The following is a 17449-nucleotide window of genomic DNA, read 5'->3' on the forward strand; positions in this document are numbered from 1 at the left end:
TTATTGGCCAAGTAAAGTAAACAGAAGGCGGGCCGGGGCGGGGCGTGCCAGAGCCCGGGTGGCCCCCGGGAGGGGGCGGAGAGTGAGCGGCGGGCGGCGGCGGCGGCCCGGGAGGCCCCGGAGGCCGCGGTGCGGTCACTGCGAGCCGATCCGAGCCGCGCCGATCGCCATCCGGCCCCGGCCCCCTCGCGCAGTCCTAGCCGGCGGCGCGGCCCGGCGGGCCCTGCGGCGCCGCAGCCCATGGAGCTCGAGAACATCGTAGCGAACACGGTGCTACTCAAGGCCCGGGAAGGTGAGGCTGTCGGGTGCAGGGAAAGCGGGCGCGCGGCCTCCGAGCTCGGCGGGGTGTCTCAGCCGCCTGATCCCCTAGGGCAGCTAGCTCCATGCCCCGCACCTCTCGCGGACACGAGCGCTTCCGGCCTGTGGTCCTTTTCCTCCGCACCTGCCCTCCGGGAGCTGGAGCCCAGGAAGGGGCGGGGGTCAGGCCGCCGCCCTCGCGGCGAGTAGGGTGGTGGTGGTGGTGAGAGGGTATGAGAAGGAGACAGGAAGGAAGAGGGAAGGGTGGGACCTCAGCCCCGGGAGAGCCTCTCTGAGGCCTCTCCCAGGTGAGAGGTTAAGAAGATGCCTCAGGAAGGGGAAGGGGCAGCCACCCTACCCCACGTGCCCGGGCCCAGATTCAGCCTGGGTTGCGCCCAGCCTTGGCCGGCGCAAAGTTGGTGCAGGGTAAAAGGTTTGGAGAATGAATTAACCGAGGCTCTGCCGTAGCAGAGCCCACCAGAGGCTGGGAAACTGCTGGTCATTTATGCTACCTGCATGACTGCCACATGCTTGGAACTTCAGGACACTGGGGACAGAGGGGAATGGGTAACAGTTTCTGCCCTCAGGACTAGTGGGGCAGATGGCACAGAAATAACTGGAGGCTGAGTTTTGAAGGAAGGGAGCATGCCAGGCTGGTAGGACTGTTAAGTGCAAGGCCTGGCAGAGGGAGCCTGTCTAGTGAACCTGGTGTTACTGAGTGCCTATGTTACCAGACACCTGCTCTGTGAGGGCCCTGGGGATGCATAAGGACCAGACCCCGTCTGCCCCTCACCTGTCATTGTTCACCTCAGTAACATAATCACCAAACACCTACTCTGTACCCTGTCCTGTCCAGGGTGCTGGGGACCAGTAAAGAAGAAGACATTCCTCTTTGAAATGCTAGGGCAGGGAGGTCAGGACTCTTTGCTGGGCTTTCGGGCAGGTGGAGCCATCTGCGTTGCCTCCCTGACCTCTTTACAAGTGGGAAACTGAGGCTCAGATCAGGAACCGGCCCCCAGGACCCAGCAAGATGGGTTGACTCAGGCCTAGGACACAGCGTGTCCCCGGTGCAGCCCGTAGGAAACAGATGCTTTCTGGCACAGCATCTGGTGCCCCCTGCCTGCCCTAGGCGTGTTGACCCCGGGGAGGTGCTGCCTGGAAATGGGCATGGCAGGCTGGGTCCTCGGTGCCCAGAGCCTTCTTTATCTCCTGTCCCTTATTGAGTCCTGGGGCTAGGCCTTCCTCCCAGCCTCTGGGGGCATCTGCCGATTCTGTTCTGCCTCGTCATCCAGCCAGCCAGGGAGGAGGGGAGGGGAGAGCCTGGCCAGGCCTCCCTCCATAGAGCTGTAGCCAGTTCAGGCCTCAGGCCTGCTGAGAACACTGCCTTGCCTGGCCAGAGGATATAGGCACCTTCTGACAGGCTTCCTTAGGCCATTGGCGAGGCATAGGAGGTTATGACCAGACTAGGACCAGTTCCTTCACTGGAGAATCCTTACTCCAATCTGGCCCTGTCCCTCCCACCTGGATGACTCTAGACAAGTCTTCTCTCTCTGAACTTCAGTAACTCTTTTTGTGGCATGGTTGAGGATGGGACATTGAAAACTAAAGGAAATCCCAGTTGTCACTGAGTTCTGAACCCTGGTCTATAGACTGAGTGCATTGGAATCCCTTCATGAGCTGATTGACAGTTTGGCCCTATGTTTGCCAGTTTCCCAAGTGATCTGAGGCCCTGAGTGATTTGGGATTGCATGTATTCAGTTGACACCTGATAGATGCTGGGCTTGTTTGGGTTTGGAAAAGAGCTTGACCTGGGGTCCTAGAGAGCTGGGTTCAAAAACTACCTCTGGGACCTCCAGGCTTTGAAATCTTGGACAAATTGATTCCCCATTTCAGGGCTTCAGCTTTCTCATAAAATTGAGCCAGGTCTGTCAGAGTTGCTGTGAGGATGAAGTGGGACAGCATTGGGGGTGTGAACCCTCACTTAATCCTCCTCCCTTTCCCAGACCCCCAGAGACATGGGAAAGGGTCCAGGCTGGGGTGGGGGTGGGAGGAGCCCCGCTGACTCTGGTGGCAGTTCCAGGACAGGATATTTGCATGTGACTCTTTGCTGCTGCCTTGATGTGGCTGAGAGGAGGGGGAGGAGGAAGTAACTGGTGGGGGTAGCAGGCGGATGGAGGGTTGGGTGAGGGACTTGCGGGGGTGGGGGAGGAGTTCCCCTTCTGGGGAGGCCTTGCCCTAGGTTGACGGCGGGGGTCTGTTGCTCACTCACAGTGGAGCAATGACTATGGGGTGTGCTGGGTTCAGGCTGCGGGAGGGCTGCTACCAGGTTTCCCAATGGGTTACCCTGCAACACTTCCTCCTCTAGGCAGCTTAGGTCAGGCAGCCCACTAGAGGACTCAGCCTTGCCCCCTCCCTGGAATGCGGCCCCTCCTACCTGCCTTCAACCAGACTAGACAGAAACAAAGCTGCATAAGCCATAGGGGAAACTGAGGCCAGGTGAGGAAAAGTGATGGCCGGAGATTGCCACTGACTTGTTGGAGCTGGGACCCACCCCTTGCCACAGCTCTACTGAGTACTGGACACAGACTCTGTTAGTCATCCTCACAATACTTCTGGAGGACCTCAAGTCCACATGGAGAAACTGAGGTTCCTAGAGAGCAAGTTAGGGGCTTCCCTGGCAGCTCAGCTGGTAAAGAATCTGCCTGCAATGCAGGAGACCTAGGTTTGATTCCTGGGTTGGGAAGATCTCCTGGAGAAGGGAATAGCAACCCACTCCAGTATTCTTGCCTAGAGAATTCCATAGACAGATCAAGGGATCACAAAGAGTTGGACATGACTGAGTGACTAACACACAAGAGAGCAAGTTATAGTCTGAAGTGTAAAGGGCCGATTCAAACCCAAATTTGTAAGATGCCAAGACTCAGGCCCCTTCCACCATGTTCAACCTCATGACCCACAGGCCACACCTGTCTAGCTTTCTAACATGTTTTATGTATTTGGCTGCAGTGGTTTCTTTTTTTTTTTTAATAATACAGGAACCAGTATTTCGTGTAACAGTCCAGATTCTCGGCTGACTTTGAAAAGTCTGAAGAGTTGGCCGCACTGAGCCGGCATTCCTGCCTAGTCAGAATCAAGCAGTCAGCTGCAGTTGTGCTGCAGCTGTCTCCATTTGAGGGGTCCGGTTCCCACACTCCCCACCACTCACTGTTGTCTCTGATCTGGTCCCTATTTACCGCACCTGTCTGATTCTGTAGGCATTTGAGCTGCTGCCCAGCGGCTGCAGATGAGGGATCAGCTAGGTAAAATGAGGTGGGTGTCAGGACCAGGAAAGTAGGAGTAAGAATTCTGAGTGCCAGGCCTCCTGCCACCACCTCTGTTGCCTCTGATGCAGGGTCCTGTCATAGGAGCTCGGAGCCTCCCTCGTGACTCAGCCGCCCTCTGCCATCTCTCAGGCATGTCCCAGGACGTCTCGCTTCTGGGCCTGGACTTAACACAGTTCCCCCCACTATCGTGTCCTTCTCTTCACTTGGGAGGGAAACTCCTACCTGCTTGGAAGCAGCTGAGGCTTGCTGAAGCTAACTGGAAACCCCACCTCCCACCCCCGCCCCCTCCGTGGCCTGGCCTCATGCCCTTCTTGGTTGTTCCATCCCTTCTTGGCTCTTCCAGCCTAGGAGCCCCTAGCAGGAGGGCCTGGGGCCCACGTGTGTCCTGAAAACCAGCAAGAGCATGCTGCAGGCAGAAGGAAGGCCCACGGGGCCTCTCGGAGTGGACTGGGCCTCGGCTGAACCCTGAAAGCCTCTGCACCACGCTGAGGGTTGCAGGGAGGCCGGCAATGGCAAGACTCAAGAACTAGTGCCTGTTTGCTTCCACAGGTGGCGGCGGGAATCGTAAAGGCAAAAGCAAGAAATGGCGGCAGATGCTACAGTTCCCCCATATCAGCCAGTGCGAAGAGCTGCGGCTCAGCCTCGGTGAGGCCTTGGTTGAGACTGTGGGGTGGGGTGGGGTGGGGTGGGGTACAGAGGCAAGAGAGTCCTGGTGTGCTAGGGGAGCCTCCCCTGAGACCTAGCCTCCAGGCAGAAGGTTGTAGGGGTTTCGGGGAGCAGAGAGATGGAGGCTGCACCACCCAGCTGAGTTTCAGTTCCTGGGTCCAGGCTGGGTGGAGGGCAGAGAGCACACAGGACAGCAGCAGGCGGTGGGGGTAGGTGGGAGGAGAAGCCCCAAGTCAGATTTGGGGGCGGTCTGAGGGAAGCTGCAGAAGGGAGGACCAGGCCTCGGGTGAGCAGGGCTCGGAGGACAGAGCAGAATGTGCAGAGGGCGCTGGAGTCAGCTCACACACTGACCGTCTGGGGTGGTGCGGTGGCGGAACCCAGGCCTGTGCGCAGCCCTACCCAGCCTGGCCCTGGGGGTGCCCGACAGAGCCTTGACCAGCAGGGCCCAAGCCCCCTCTGACGGCCTGCACGTGAGCCAGGAGTACACCATGGCTGCTTCCACTGCTGGGAAGGAGGCCTAGCCTCGAACTTGCCGGAAGCCACAGCTTCCTCCCACACTTTCGCCAGGCAGGCAGCAGGTGTGGGCTGGGCCAGAGCCGGGCCGGAACCACACAGACCACACCCAGCCCCAACCATGACGTATGTACAAGTAGTGTGAACTGGAAGTCAGCAGCCGGAAGTGAGGACCCCAGCTCTGGAGCCACACTCCTGCTTGTGTGACCTTGGGCTAATTACTCAGCCTCCCGATGGCAGTAACAGTGGTGTTGCATCAGTGCTGTGGCGAGGGTTCTAAAGGAGACAGTGGCTGCCATACTGCAGGGCTGGAAGCTGTTGGCGGGGGCTCCGGGCCTGGCGGTACGGACAGGAGTGCCTGGCCGGCAGGCTCCAAATCCAGGAATCCAGCAGCTCCCACCTCTGCCTGCAGAGCGTGACTACCACAGCCTGTGTGAGCGGCAGCCCATTGGGCGCCTGCTGTTCCGAGAGTTCTGCGCCACGAGGCCTGAGCTGACTCGCTGCATTGCCTTCCTGGACGGGGTGGTGAGTGCGGCCCAGCCCCACACCGAGGGTGGGCAGAGGTCCCGGGCCACATGTGTGTCCCGTCTCCTCACACCTGTTACTCCATCCAAACCCCAAGCCTTCTCTGCCTCCCCCCACCACCCCCGCAGGCCGAGTATGAAGTGACCCCTGATGAGAAGCGGAAGGCGTGTGGGCTGCGGCTCATGCAGAATTTTCTGAGCCACACGGTGAGTTAGCACTGGTGCAGGGATGGGGGTAGTGGACAGAGCTCAGTGATGGTGAGAGGAATGACCACTGCCTGTGCAGAGTGCCCCTGGAGCTACTCCAGGCTCACCAGGCGGCACCGTGGGCAGGGAGCCCAGGAGGGTGGGCCAGGGCACTGGGCCCAGCAGCTCTGCTTCACCATGCCTCAAGGAGAGCTGCAGAAAATTCAGCCACTAATCAGGCTGTGCACCCCTGGCCACCCAGCACAAGCCCAAGATCTCTGCCCTGGCGGTGGGCAGGTCCCTGCATTGACCTGTCTGTGGCCTGTCCCCAGGGTCCCGACCTCATCCCCGAGGTCCCCCGGCAACTGGTGACAAACTGTGCCCAGCGGCTGGAGGAGGGACCCTGCAAAGACCTCTTCCAGGAGCTTACTCGGTAAGCCTCTCCCTGCCCGCAGACTGAGAACTGTGTCCTGAGGAGGGGGTTTCTGCAGACCCAGAGGGCTATAAACAGTGCAGCAGGTGGTGAGCAAACTCACTGTCTCACCCCAGCCTTGCCCCTGCTCTGTGACCCTGATCAGGTTGCCTCCCCTCTCTGTGGCATCCTGAGCTTTAGCATCGGATATCCGTCTTCCCCGCAGGTGGGCTAGCAGGAGGGTTGGCCAAGGATTCTGCCTTTTAGGCTGAGCATACACATAACAGGGGGCCTGGGCCACCGAGGGGATAATGGGGGGTGTCAGGTGCTGACCAGAGGCTGGGCCTTCTCGACAGGTTGACCCACGAGTACCTGAGCGTGGCCCCTTTTGCCGACTACCTCGACAGCATCTACTTCAACCGTTTTCTGCAGTGGAAGTGGCTGGAAAGGTGAGCGCCTTGAAGGCTGGCCCCAGGTGGGCCAGGTTGAAGGGGTTCTCATGGGTCTCAGGCCCCTGCTCAGCTAGTGTTTGCTTCCCAACCCCTTGTCCACAGGCAGCCAGTGACCAAAAACACCTTCAGGCAGTACCGAGTCCTGGGCAAAGGCGGCTTTGGAGAGGTGAGTGGCCAGGCCAGAGCCCAGCAGAGTGCAGAGGTGGGGTAGAGGGGACCCTGACCATCCCTTTACCCTCTCTGAGCCTGTAACCCCCAGGAAGGCCACAGCTGGTCCCCATTTGCCCCATCTATCCTGGCTACAGGTATGTGCCTGCCAGGTGCGGGCCACAGGCAAGATGTACGCCTGCAAGAAGCTGGAGAAGAAGAGGATCAAGAAGCGGAAAGGGGAAGCTATGGCACTCAATGAGAAGCAGATCCTGGAGAAAGTGAACAGTAGGTTTGTAGTAAGTACAGACAGGAGACCCCTCCTTTCCCCCGCGGCCACACTGGCCTTCCCCACTCACTGGACTAAGACCTCTTCCCTCCCTGACCCGTCCCCTCCAGGCACCGCTACCTCTCCTGCCCTCAGAGATGCCTGGGAGGGGCGGGTTTGGGATGTTGACACCCGGCCTGGGAAGCAGGATGGCCCCAGGGAGTGGCACTAAAAAGTTTTTGGGTGGCTGGCGCTAGTCCCGCCACCAGGCATCCCACAACCTCTGCTTCAGGGGTCGTGTCCCCTTGGTCACAGGTGAGCTTGGCCTATGCCTATGAGACCAAGGACGCACTCTGCCTGGTGCTGACGCTGATGAACGGAGGTGACCTCAAGTTCCACATCTACCACATGGGCCAGGCTGGCTTCCCTGAGGCTCGGGCTGTCTTCTATGCGGCAGAGATCTGCTGTGGCCTGGAGGACCTGCACCGGGAACGTATTGTGTACAGGTGCAGGGGCATGGCCCTCCCGGCCAGGGGCCGCAGCTAGGCTGGGGTAGAGGCTGCAGGGGGATGTTGGGGTGCTGGCACCGCTGTTGTGGGCACAAGTCTGTCGGACCTTAGCTTGGGCTCCGCACTCACCCACGCTCACTAGGCTACCAGGCTCAGCATGGCTCAGAACCCAGGCTCTGGGGTCTGGTTAACCCATGTGTGAATCCCAGCACTGTCACCCCTATGTGGCCTTGGCCAGTCAACTCCCTGCTCACAACACCATTTTTTTTTGCTGGGAGGCAAAGATCCTAATTCCTGCCTCGCAGCTTGTAGAGAATGAATGAGATAATGCTGGAAAGTACACAGAACACAGCAGTGGGGAGCTCTGCCTAGTACTATTACTAGTAATGATTTCAGGCTTCCCGGGTAGCTCATCTGGTAAAGAATCCTCCTGCAATGTGGGAGACCTGGGTTCGATTCCTGGGTTGGGAAGATCCCCTGGAGGAGGGCATGGCAACCCACTCCAGTATTCTTGCCTGGAGAATCCCATGGACAGAGGAGCCTGGCGGGCTACAGTCCATGGGGTCGCAAAGAGTCAGACATGACCAAGCGACTAAGCACAGCAGCAGGGGGTGGCCCCCTTGACTGGCCGGCCCGCTGAGCAGCGTCTGACCCTGCTGTTCTCTCCTTACAGGGACCTAAAGCCAGAGAACATCCTCCTAGATGACCATGGTGGGTGAGGGGCCCCTAGGGGCGGGGGAAGGATGGGAGAGGTGTGCCCATCTGCCTAATGGGCCTCCCTGCTTCTCCACCCACATTCAGGTCACATCCGCATCTCTGACCTGGGGCTGGCTGTGCACGTACCTGAAGGCCAGACGATCAAAGGCCGTGTAGGCACCGTGGGCTACATGGGTGAGTCCGCCTTCCCCCTGACCCGCCAGCCTCCTGGGTCCTCTTGTTGTCATGTGTCCCGTCCCACCACTTCTGTTGGGAAATCTCCTGTACCTCACGGAACAGAAAGAGCTGATGTTCCTCTTTTATAGATGAGGAGACCAAGGCTCAGCCAGGGCCCCACACACTGTGAATCCACATCGTTCACGCACTTGCATAGTCATTGAGCCCCTCCTACCGACGGGGCCTGAAGGTGGCTACCAGGGAAAGACAAGGGCCTCACGCTGGTTTTCCATAGCCCTGGTCCTCCACTGCCCCAACCTGCCCGTGATAGGAGAGGGAGTGCCCATCTACAGTAGGGGCCATGATGAGGCCCCGAATTCCCCTTGGGAGCACTTGACACAGTAGACAGAGCTCCAGCTACGTGCTCCACTGTCTCCTTATGTGTCCAAGGGCCACACTCTGCTTCTCTCGGCCTCACTTTCCCTGACTGCAGCCTGCTCCCAGGGCTGCCCTGAAGATGAAGAGGCAGTAGAGGTACACCCCACCTGCCCGCTCTAGCAGGCAGTAGACACCCAGCAAATGAGCTGCCATCTCCTTCCTCTCTTTGACATTGAAGTTAGAGGTTGCAAACTGGTAGCCACACTAGGTCTAATTTGGCCTCCATCTGTGTTTAAATCAAATCGTTTTTCAAACAATTTGAAGTGGTCACCAGCATTTGATAACCCAGATGGCTTCAAGTTAAAAACATGATTTCTGACTTCTCTTGAAAGCTCAGAAGACCTGACCCCCCACCCCCACCCCACCCTGCAGGGCCATACCAGCTCCTCCTGGTGGGCTGTGAGCTGCCCTACTCCCTGCGGTCCCCACCAGGCTGCCTGGCTGGTTGGTGCCAGTGGGTGTTTGAACTGATCCCTGGGCTTGACATGCGAGCTGGGCATTCCCAGGGCCCCGGGGCTCAATTCTGCCTCCCGCCCAGTCTTAATTCCTGCTGTCCTTCCCAGCCCCAGAGGTGGTAAAGAACGAACGGTACACCTTTAGCCCGGACTGGTGGGCACTCGGCTGCCTCCTGTATGAGATGATCGCAGGCCAGTCGCCCTTCCAGCAGAGGAAAAAGAAGATCAAGCGGGAGGAAGTGGAGCGGCTGGTAAAGGAGGTGCCCGAGGAGTACTCTGAGCACTTCTCCCCACAGGCCCGCTCACTCTGCTCCCAGGTACGGCCGCCAGCAGGAGGCCTAACCAGCTGGGGCTGGGGCTGGGGGTACCTCTCCCAAGGATGCCCTAACCGCCCCTGCTCTGCTGCAGCTCCTCTGCAAGGACCCCTCTGAACGCCTGGGGTGTGGTGGGGGTGGCGCCCAAGAGGTGAAGGAGCACCCCCTCTTCAAGAAGCTGAACTTCAAGCGGCTGGGAGCTGGCATGCTGGAACCACCCTTCAAGCCTGACGTGAGTGCCACCCACTCCTGCTGAAGGCAGGGCCAAACCCAAGCGGATATGGGGGCTCTTGGAGCATTGATTGGGACCTTCTCGGTGCAAGCATTAGAAAACTCAAGTGGGTTAACCAACCAAATAATTCACCAGGCTCCTAAAAATGAAAGGCCCCAGAATAGGCCTGGCTTTTGGCACACTGGATCTGGGGCTCCAGCAGTGCTGTAGGGATTCTGTATTCCTGCTCTTCCCCATTACTGGCTGTGTGCAGGCTTCTCGCTTGGGCCGCTGTCCCCAGGGTATCAGGCCTTCATCCTAATAACTCAGCCACCCTGGTAGACAAGGAGTGCCTTTTTGCTCATTGCCTGATTATTTGGAGGCCCCTCAGCAGCCACATCAGGACCACGTGCCCACCCGAGCCACTCAAGTGGGGAAGATTGGTCTCCCAAAGGGAAACCAAGATTCCTTGCCAGCAGGGAGAAAGGCCATTGGACTGGCAAAACATCCACTTCCCCCTACACCTGGCAATGCTGACCTCCCATCTGTGAGCAGAACACTGCCTTCTGCATAGTGTCACTCATTTACTGAGCTTCTCAGTGGATCAGGCATCTGCTGGCAGAAACATCCTGGAGTCATCAGATTCTCAGTGGGAGAAGTCCAACTCAAACTTAGGCCCAACATGGAGCTTTTTGGTTCATTTGGCCAGGAATTCCCAGAGTAGGACCAGCATCAGTGTTTCACAGTGTGTTGCCAGGACTCCACCTCTTGTCACTGCTTGTCACCTGTTGACTGTTCTCCCATTGAATTCAAGCTTCTCAGTATAAAGTCATAGGGAAGGTTCTGATTGGCCAAGATTAAGTCATGTGCTTGCCCTCACCTCATGTGTAAGAGGACTGAGTCCTGTGATTGACAGTTCACCAGGAACACAGGGGAAGAAGGAGGGTGATGATGGGCAGGCCAGATTGGTGGCTGTCAATCATGCATGTGATTGTTTACACATTCAACAAAATATCTGAGTGCCAGTATGTGCCAGATCTCAGAATTCATAGGGTCAGTAGGACACAGTCCTACCTTCATGGTCTAGTGGAAAGACAGAAAAATAAACCAGTAAGTGAAAAAGGAGTGGTGGAGGGTTGGGAGTATTTTTGGACAGGATAGCCTTCGAGTAACTGATGGATAAGTATCAGTAGAAACCTAAAATATGTGTAAGAGAGAACTGTGCCAGGATTTGGGGCATGAGCATTCCAGGAAGGAGCAGCCAGGCATTGAGGTCCTAGTCCAGGGGCCAACCTTGAGAGGTGGAGCAGCAGTGGAGGCCAGTGTGACTGGAGTGAGTGTGAACAGGGAAAGAGGGAATGTGGAGCAGGAGTGTTGAGGGGTGGGGACAGGTGGTGGGGCCATAGAGCTGGGAAGTGGGAGTGGGAGGCCCCTGCCTCCAGAGGACTGCATCTTGTAGGTGGGGCTCACCAGCGCCCCGAGGTGTTGGCCTTGCCATGGGCAGTTGAACCGCAAGCCTGACTTCTGCAGCCTGTCTTAGAGCTGGCTGTCCCACTCAACTTTACTCCAGCTTCCCTGCACATCATCTCAGTTAATCTTGAAAATCAGTGCCCTGGAATTTAACTTTTTTAGAAGCAAAGTGTGCTTGATGGTGATACAGTTTTTGACAGCTTTATTGGGTTCGTATACCATACAACTCACTTCTTTTAAGCATATAATTAAATGACTTTTAGCATAAAGATGCAACCATCACCAAAATCAATCTTAGAACATTTTCATCACCCCTCCCCTCCAAATACACCCTACTCATTAGCAGTCACTCCTCATTCCCCTTCCCCTTAGCAGCCACTAATCTACTTTATGTCTCTCTACATTTGCCTGTTCTGGACATTTCATGTTGACGGGATTATATAATATGTGGTGCTTTGTGACTGGCTTCTTGCAGTTTGCATAATGTTTTCCAGGTTCACCCGTGTTGTAGTTCTTCCTGGTCCTGCATTCCTTTTTTATGACTGAATAATATTCCATTCTATGAATATTGCACCTTCTGTTTATTCATCCATCGATGGATATTAGGGTTGTTTTCATTATGGGGCTATGATGAATAATGCTGTTTTGAACATTCACATAGAAGTTTTTGTGGGGACATATGTTTTCATTTCTCTGGGACATATACCTAGGAGTTGAATGCTGGCTCCTATGGTAACATGTTTAACCTTGGGAGAACTGCTGACTTTTCTGAAAAGCAGCTGTATGATTTTACATGATGATGTTTTGACATCCTTAACAGTAGGATTTAGAAAACAACATAAAGATGAAAAAAGAAGTGACTTTCTGGAGTGAGGTGGGCTCCTGGCAGGGGGCTGGGGGCACAGGGACTGTTGGCTGTGAAGCAGAAGGAGATGGAGTATGCCATTGGACATCCCAGGACAGAGGGACCCATCAGCTCCAAGCCCTGCATGGGGTACCCAGCTGAAGGGGCCGGCTGAGATTCAGCCTGCTCTCCCCTTACCAGTTACCCCCAGACAGCTGTGTACAGGCAGGGGCGGGGGCTCCCTACTATTGATTCCATATGGCACTGTGGGGACTGATGGACTGTCATGGGTCAGCTATGCAGCCTCATCAGTCCGTGAGCAGAGAGGGGTAATAATCCCCAGTTTAGAGGGAAACTTGGGCCTCAGAAGGGACTGTCATGCTCAGGAAGTGCCTGGGGCACTTTTGTTTTTGAAGTAAAGTTGATTTACAGTATTGTGTGTTAGTTTCTGCTAGACAGCAAGGTGATTCAGATAAGATATATGTACGTGTTTATGTCCATGTGTATACATACTTCTTTCAGATTCTTTCCATTGTAGTTTATTACAAGGTGTTGAATATAGCTCCTCACACTATATAGTATGACTGTGTTGTTTATTTATGTAATATATAGTCATGTGTATCTGCTAATCCCAAACTCCTTATTTATCTTCTCCCCTTCCTCTTTGGTGACTGTAAGTTTGTTTTCGATGTCTGTTTTGTAAATAAGTTCATTTGAATCTATTTTCCTAGATTCCACATGTGATGTCACTATATTTATCTTTGTATGACTTACTTCACTTAGTATGATGATCTGTAGGTCCATCAATGTTACTGCAAATGGCATTATTTCATTCTTTTTTATAGCTGAGTAATATTCCATTATATACATACACACACCCAAACATACCACATCTTCTTTATCAGACATTTATCAGACAGACATTTAGACTGTGTCCATATGTTATCTATTGTGAACAGTGCTGCTGAACACTGGGGCACCAGGAAGCTGCAAGGGTCAGGGCACACCCAGCCCCAGCTCAGGGCTGAGTTGGTCTCCTGTGGGGTCTTCCTGTCTGACCACTGCCTCTGTTCCCCCAGCCCCAGGCCATTTACTGCAAAGATGTTCTGGACATTGAACAGTTCTCCACAGTTAAGGGTGTGGAGCTAGAGCCCACTGACCAGGACTTCTACCAGAAATTTGCCACGGGCAGTGTGCCCATCCCCTGGCAGAATGAGGTGGGGACCTGCCCGGCTGGTGGGGGGTGGTCTCGGGTGGGGGGCGACCTCTGGGTCAGCGCTCACAGCTGCCTGTTCTGTGGCAGATGGTGGAGACCGAGTGCTTCCAGGAGCTGAACGTCTTCGGGCTGGATGGCTCGGTTCCCCCAGACCTAGACTGGAAGGGCCAGCCGCCAGCACCCCCCAAAAAGGGACTGCTGCAGAGACTCTTCAGTCGCCAGGTAATCCCCAGCAGTGTCCTACCTTGGCCCCCAGCCCAGCTCCTGGGGACGGCGGGTGGGAGGCAGAGCTGGTGCCCATATGTGGGGGAGTGGGCAACCTCTGGTTATGTCAGTGGTGCCCAGGGTCTCTGGCCTCATTCCCGCCTGTCCCCCACCCCTGGCTGGGCTCATGGCCTCTTTTCTCTTTCCAGAGGTGAGCAGTGTGGGCTTCCCGTGGGTTGGCCTTGCTGCCCAGCCCCGGGGAGCCACAGGCAGCCCTTCCATGGCAGAGGCGACATGTGGGCGAAAGAAGTCTGGTGCCCGCTCCCTACCCACCCTTCCCCTCCCACTTCCCCCTCCCCTGCCGTGCCCTGCACCTGGCACCTGCAAGCAGCAAGCCTTGCTTAGCCGTGTTGTCTCCCCGTGCCCTGCATCCACTAGCCCCAGATAGAGGGCCCTGGCAGAGCCTGGGATCCACCTGGTCCCTCTTAACTTCAGCCTATTGCCAGCAGCCTCTGCACTGGTGTCCACACGTGTCCAGCCTGAGCTGCTGCTCTGGGCCCCTCGTGGGGAACCCCCTCCATGGAGCACAGCCCTGGTCAGCTCCTGGTTGGCCCTGGCAGGGCTGGGCCAGGTAAAGGCCCCTGGTGGCTAACTGCGCGTGCTCTGCCTCTCTCCCTCCGTGTCTCCCCTGCCCTGCAGGACTGCTGTGGAAACTGCAGCGACAGTGAGGAAGAGCTTCCCGCCCGCCTCGAGCTCCCCACCCGCCTCTAGCCCCCAGCCTGAGGCCCCCCCGGGCGGTTGGCGGTAGCAGCTACTGCGAACGCTGTTTACAGTTTTGCACAGTGGTCTTCCCCATTGTCCACTCAAGTCATGGCCTGGGAGACAAAGTCGGAGCTGTCCCCAGTGCCCTCTGCCCCGGAGCCCCTGGTCTGGCTGAGTGGTCAAGGCCTGGGCTGTCCCCTGGGACAAAGGTGCGTCCCTTCAGCTCTTGTCTGTGGAGCTCGGGGCTTTCTGTATTTATGTCTTTGTATGAATGTATATAGCAACCAGAGCATTCTTAAGACTCACCCTGGAGCCGGCAGAAGGGCTGCTGCCGCACACTCCAGGCACCTCAGGCCCAGCTTGGATGGGCAAAGTTGGGCCAGGCCAGGCCAGGCCCCTGGGCCCTCAGCACTGTGCTTGCCACCGCCGACCTCCGAGTGAGACTCGTGCCTGCCGCTGCCACCCTGGGTTTAGGCCACCACCTCTGGGGCCCAATACCGTCCCTTCTCAGCGCCTGTCAGAGCTGGATCTGGGACCACTGGGTCCCCTAGGCCTATGCCAAAGTGTGACCAGAGACTGGGCTGCCCCTGGGACCCCTCAGTCCACTGCCCAGGCTGTCCCAGACGGGCCTGCCTCTGCCTTCCAGCTCCCGGGACACCTCGTCCCTTGTGCTGGGCCCTGTCCTGGAGTCACCTCTTGCAGAACAGCCCAGCCCAGGCCACAGGAAGGGAAGGGGTGGGGGTGACACTGACCAACCCTCAAACATTCCAGACTCCCCTCGAAACAGACACATGTGCCCAGCAATAATCCACCCCTCCCTGTGTGTGTGTGTGTGTGTGTGTGTGTGTGTGTGTGTGTGAGAGAGAGAGAGAGAGAGAAAGAAGGGGGCAGGCTGAGGCTGTGTGCCTGCATCCCAGCCCCAGCCCTTCCCAGACTGATGGCCCTCTTGGTCCCAGTGTTAATGGTAATGTGGGATACAGGGCCCCAGTTTTTCCATATTTAAGGCCGATTTTTATTACTCATTTTGTCCAATGTAAGCTGCCACGTGTCTCTGTGTGAATACAGTCCGAGCACAAACCTGGCTAGCTGCCCCTGCCTGCCTCTTTCTTGGCCCTGGTGGTCCAGGGATCTCCTTGCTTCCCTGGCCCTGCTGGAAGTGGGAAGGGGTTGGAAGTGGGGCTGGTGGAGGCTGCCCTTCCACCAAGGCCTGAAGGCCTCAGGACTGATCTTGGGGTAACCTCTCCAAGCTCTGGTGGCCTTGGGTCCCCACTAGGGTATGGGTCTGACTCCGCCTGTGCTGAAGAGGCAGGCTCAGCTGGCAGCATCCTCCAAGACCAAGGCAGCCTGGCCACCAGCTGTGGGTTTGGAGCCACCTGTGGAGTAGGGTGGGAGCTCCTGTGGGGAACACCTGCTCAGTCTCTCTTGTCTGGACACCTCCAATATTTGCCCAGGGCCCGTACACATGGATTAGAGCCATTCCTCTGCTCTGCTTCTGAAGCAGGAAATGTGGCTGGGCAGAAATGCACACCGGTGATGCTGCAAGTTAGGTCATGGCAGAGGCAGGTGCGGACCAGCCATGTGGGCATCAGGGAGAATTCTCTGAAGGTAGCAGTTGAACTGGGCCTAGAAGGAGACCTGCGCAGAGATGAGACTGACAGCCTGTTGACCACAAGTCTGTCCCAGACTACACAGACCTGTTCCTGTAGCCTCCCAATGACTCCAGCCCCTGCTACAATCACCTATAATGGTTTGTTCCTGGCCTTTGGGCCAGGTACCCAGAGCCACAGAGGCCACTTGAGCTTTGCAATTGGACAGCTCTGGGTTCAAGTCCCAGCCTGGCCACTTGTCAAGCTGTATTTGCATAGACCCTACCCTTGTCTGGAAAGATGGGTGTGATTTCCCATTGCCTCACAGAGCATCTGTGCAAATTCACTTAAGTAGCCAGTCACCCTCCTGAGCCCTTGGGTCACTGGCAGCCCAGCTCTTAGCAGCATGTGCAGTGTGCACCACTGCTTTTGTTGATTTGAGGGTAATGGGGTAGGGAGAGGGCTTTGCCTAGGTCTTCCAGCTGGTGAGTGGCCGTTGCAGGGTTGAGAGGAAGCCAACTGAAGATGAAGAAACTGGAGGTGAGAGGTAGGGGCCTGAGCCACAGCAAATTCTGTTGTGGGGGTTGAGGACGGGGTAGATAGATATTAGTGTACAGAGGCTGCAGCCCAGCTCTGGGCAGGTGTGTGAGGGTGAATGAATGCCAGGTAGACAGGTAGGTCCACACCTCCTGATGGTGCTAGTGGGAAGAAATCTGCCTGCCAATGCAGGAGATGTTGGTTCGATCCCTGGGTCAGGAAGATCCCCTGGGGAGGAGAATGGCTACCCACTCCAGTATTCTTGCCTGGGAAATCCCATGGACAGAGGAGCCTGGAGCGCTACAGTCCAAAGGGTCGCAAAGACACAACTGAGCATGCATGCATGCAAACCTTCCACCAGACTCCCCTTAGGTTAGCTAGGCACACAGGGAGCTTCTTGGCAAGGGTTCAACCCACTTTAAAGTTCTTACCACAGTGGATCCTTGGCAGAGGAAACTTTCAGAATTTACTTACTGACAAGTCTTCCCCAAGTTCATCTCTTCCCCATCCAGCATTGTGATCAGAGCTGGGAACCCAGATGGAGATGAGGCCCCGCTGCCAGCTTGGAACTTAGTCTGGTAGGCAAGCAGACGTGGGAACAGTGGGACCCAGTGTGATCAGCACTGTAACAGAGATGATTCTAGAACTGCTGGGGCTGCCACAGGGCTGAGACTGAGGGCCAACACAAAGCAAGGGAGGAGGCCCCTTGTCACAAAGTTGTCCAGTTGGGACCCTCCAGGATACAGAATCAGATGTTCCCAGAAAAGGAGTCAGATGAATGATCTAGAGCATCTAGTGGGGCAGTGACTGGAGCCAAAATCAAGGAGACTGCCACGCTGGGTTTTGAAAGCTGTGTTAGGATGTGGGGTCTCATCTGGAAGGTGGGGGCAGTCCTGAAGGGTTTTAGGTGGTTGTGTTAGGGTGTCTGCTTAACATGTACAAAAGCACCCCATGTTTCCTCTGGGCAAACTCCCCTTAGTCGTCATGGTTCAGATGGAACTGGGCTGGCACTTGGTGTATACACATACACTTAGAGCATGTGACCCAGGGGGTGCTGTCAGGGGTCTTTGGTTGCAAGTGACAGCTGTCCTATAGCTAACTTAGAACTTGTTAAAATGATACAGAGTAGCTGAGAGAACCAGGACTTAGGCAGCTCATCAGGTAGCACAACCCCCAGAAGCAAGATGCTACAGCCATGTTTATGTCTTTGCACTACTGAGCTTCAAATCCAAGGAGTCCAAA

At 56.3% G+C, this 17449-nt stretch overlaps 1 protein-coding gene across 4 annotated transcripts; it reads left to right on the forward strand.

The window, feature by feature from the left end:
* The first annotated feature begins 75 nt into the window (after nt 1–75).
* On the forward strand, nt 76–15165 carry GRK6 (G protein-coupled receptor kinase 6). Of its 4 annotated transcripts, none has more exons than XM_065918276.1 (16): nt 76–292; nt 4170–4265; nt 5212–5324; nt 5453–5530; nt 5842–5942; nt 6278–6370; nt 6476–6539; nt 6679–6819; nt 7104–7294; nt 7971–8008; nt 8099–8188; nt 9172–9380; nt 9472–9609; nt 12982–13119; nt 13206–13340; nt 14022–15165. In XM_065918276.1, the coding sequence occupies exons 1-16, from the start codon at nt 241–243 to the stop codon at nt 14091–14093; spliced, it is 1749 nt and encodes a 582-aa protein (XP_065774348.1). In that variant the 5' UTR covers nt 76–240; the 3' UTR covers nt 14094–15165. The 4 variants fall into 4 exon arrangements, with proteins under 4 accessions (XP_065774348.1, XP_065774349.1, XP_065774351.1 ...); XM_065918277.1 differs by lacking the exon at nt 14022–15165 and adding an exon at nt 13532–14006; XM_065918279.1 differs by lacking the exon at nt 76–292 and having other exon boundaries at nt 5106–5324; nt 14020–15165.
* Nucleotides 15166–17449: the final 2284 nt, after the last annotated feature.

This window comes from Muntiacus reevesi, chromosome 1, assembly GCF_963930625.1.
Source record: "Muntiacus reevesi chromosome 1, mMunRee1.1, whole genome shotgun sequence".
Taxonomy (NCBI): Eukaryota; Metazoa; Chordata; class Mammalia; order Artiodactyla; family Cervidae; genus Muntiacus; species Muntiacus reevesi.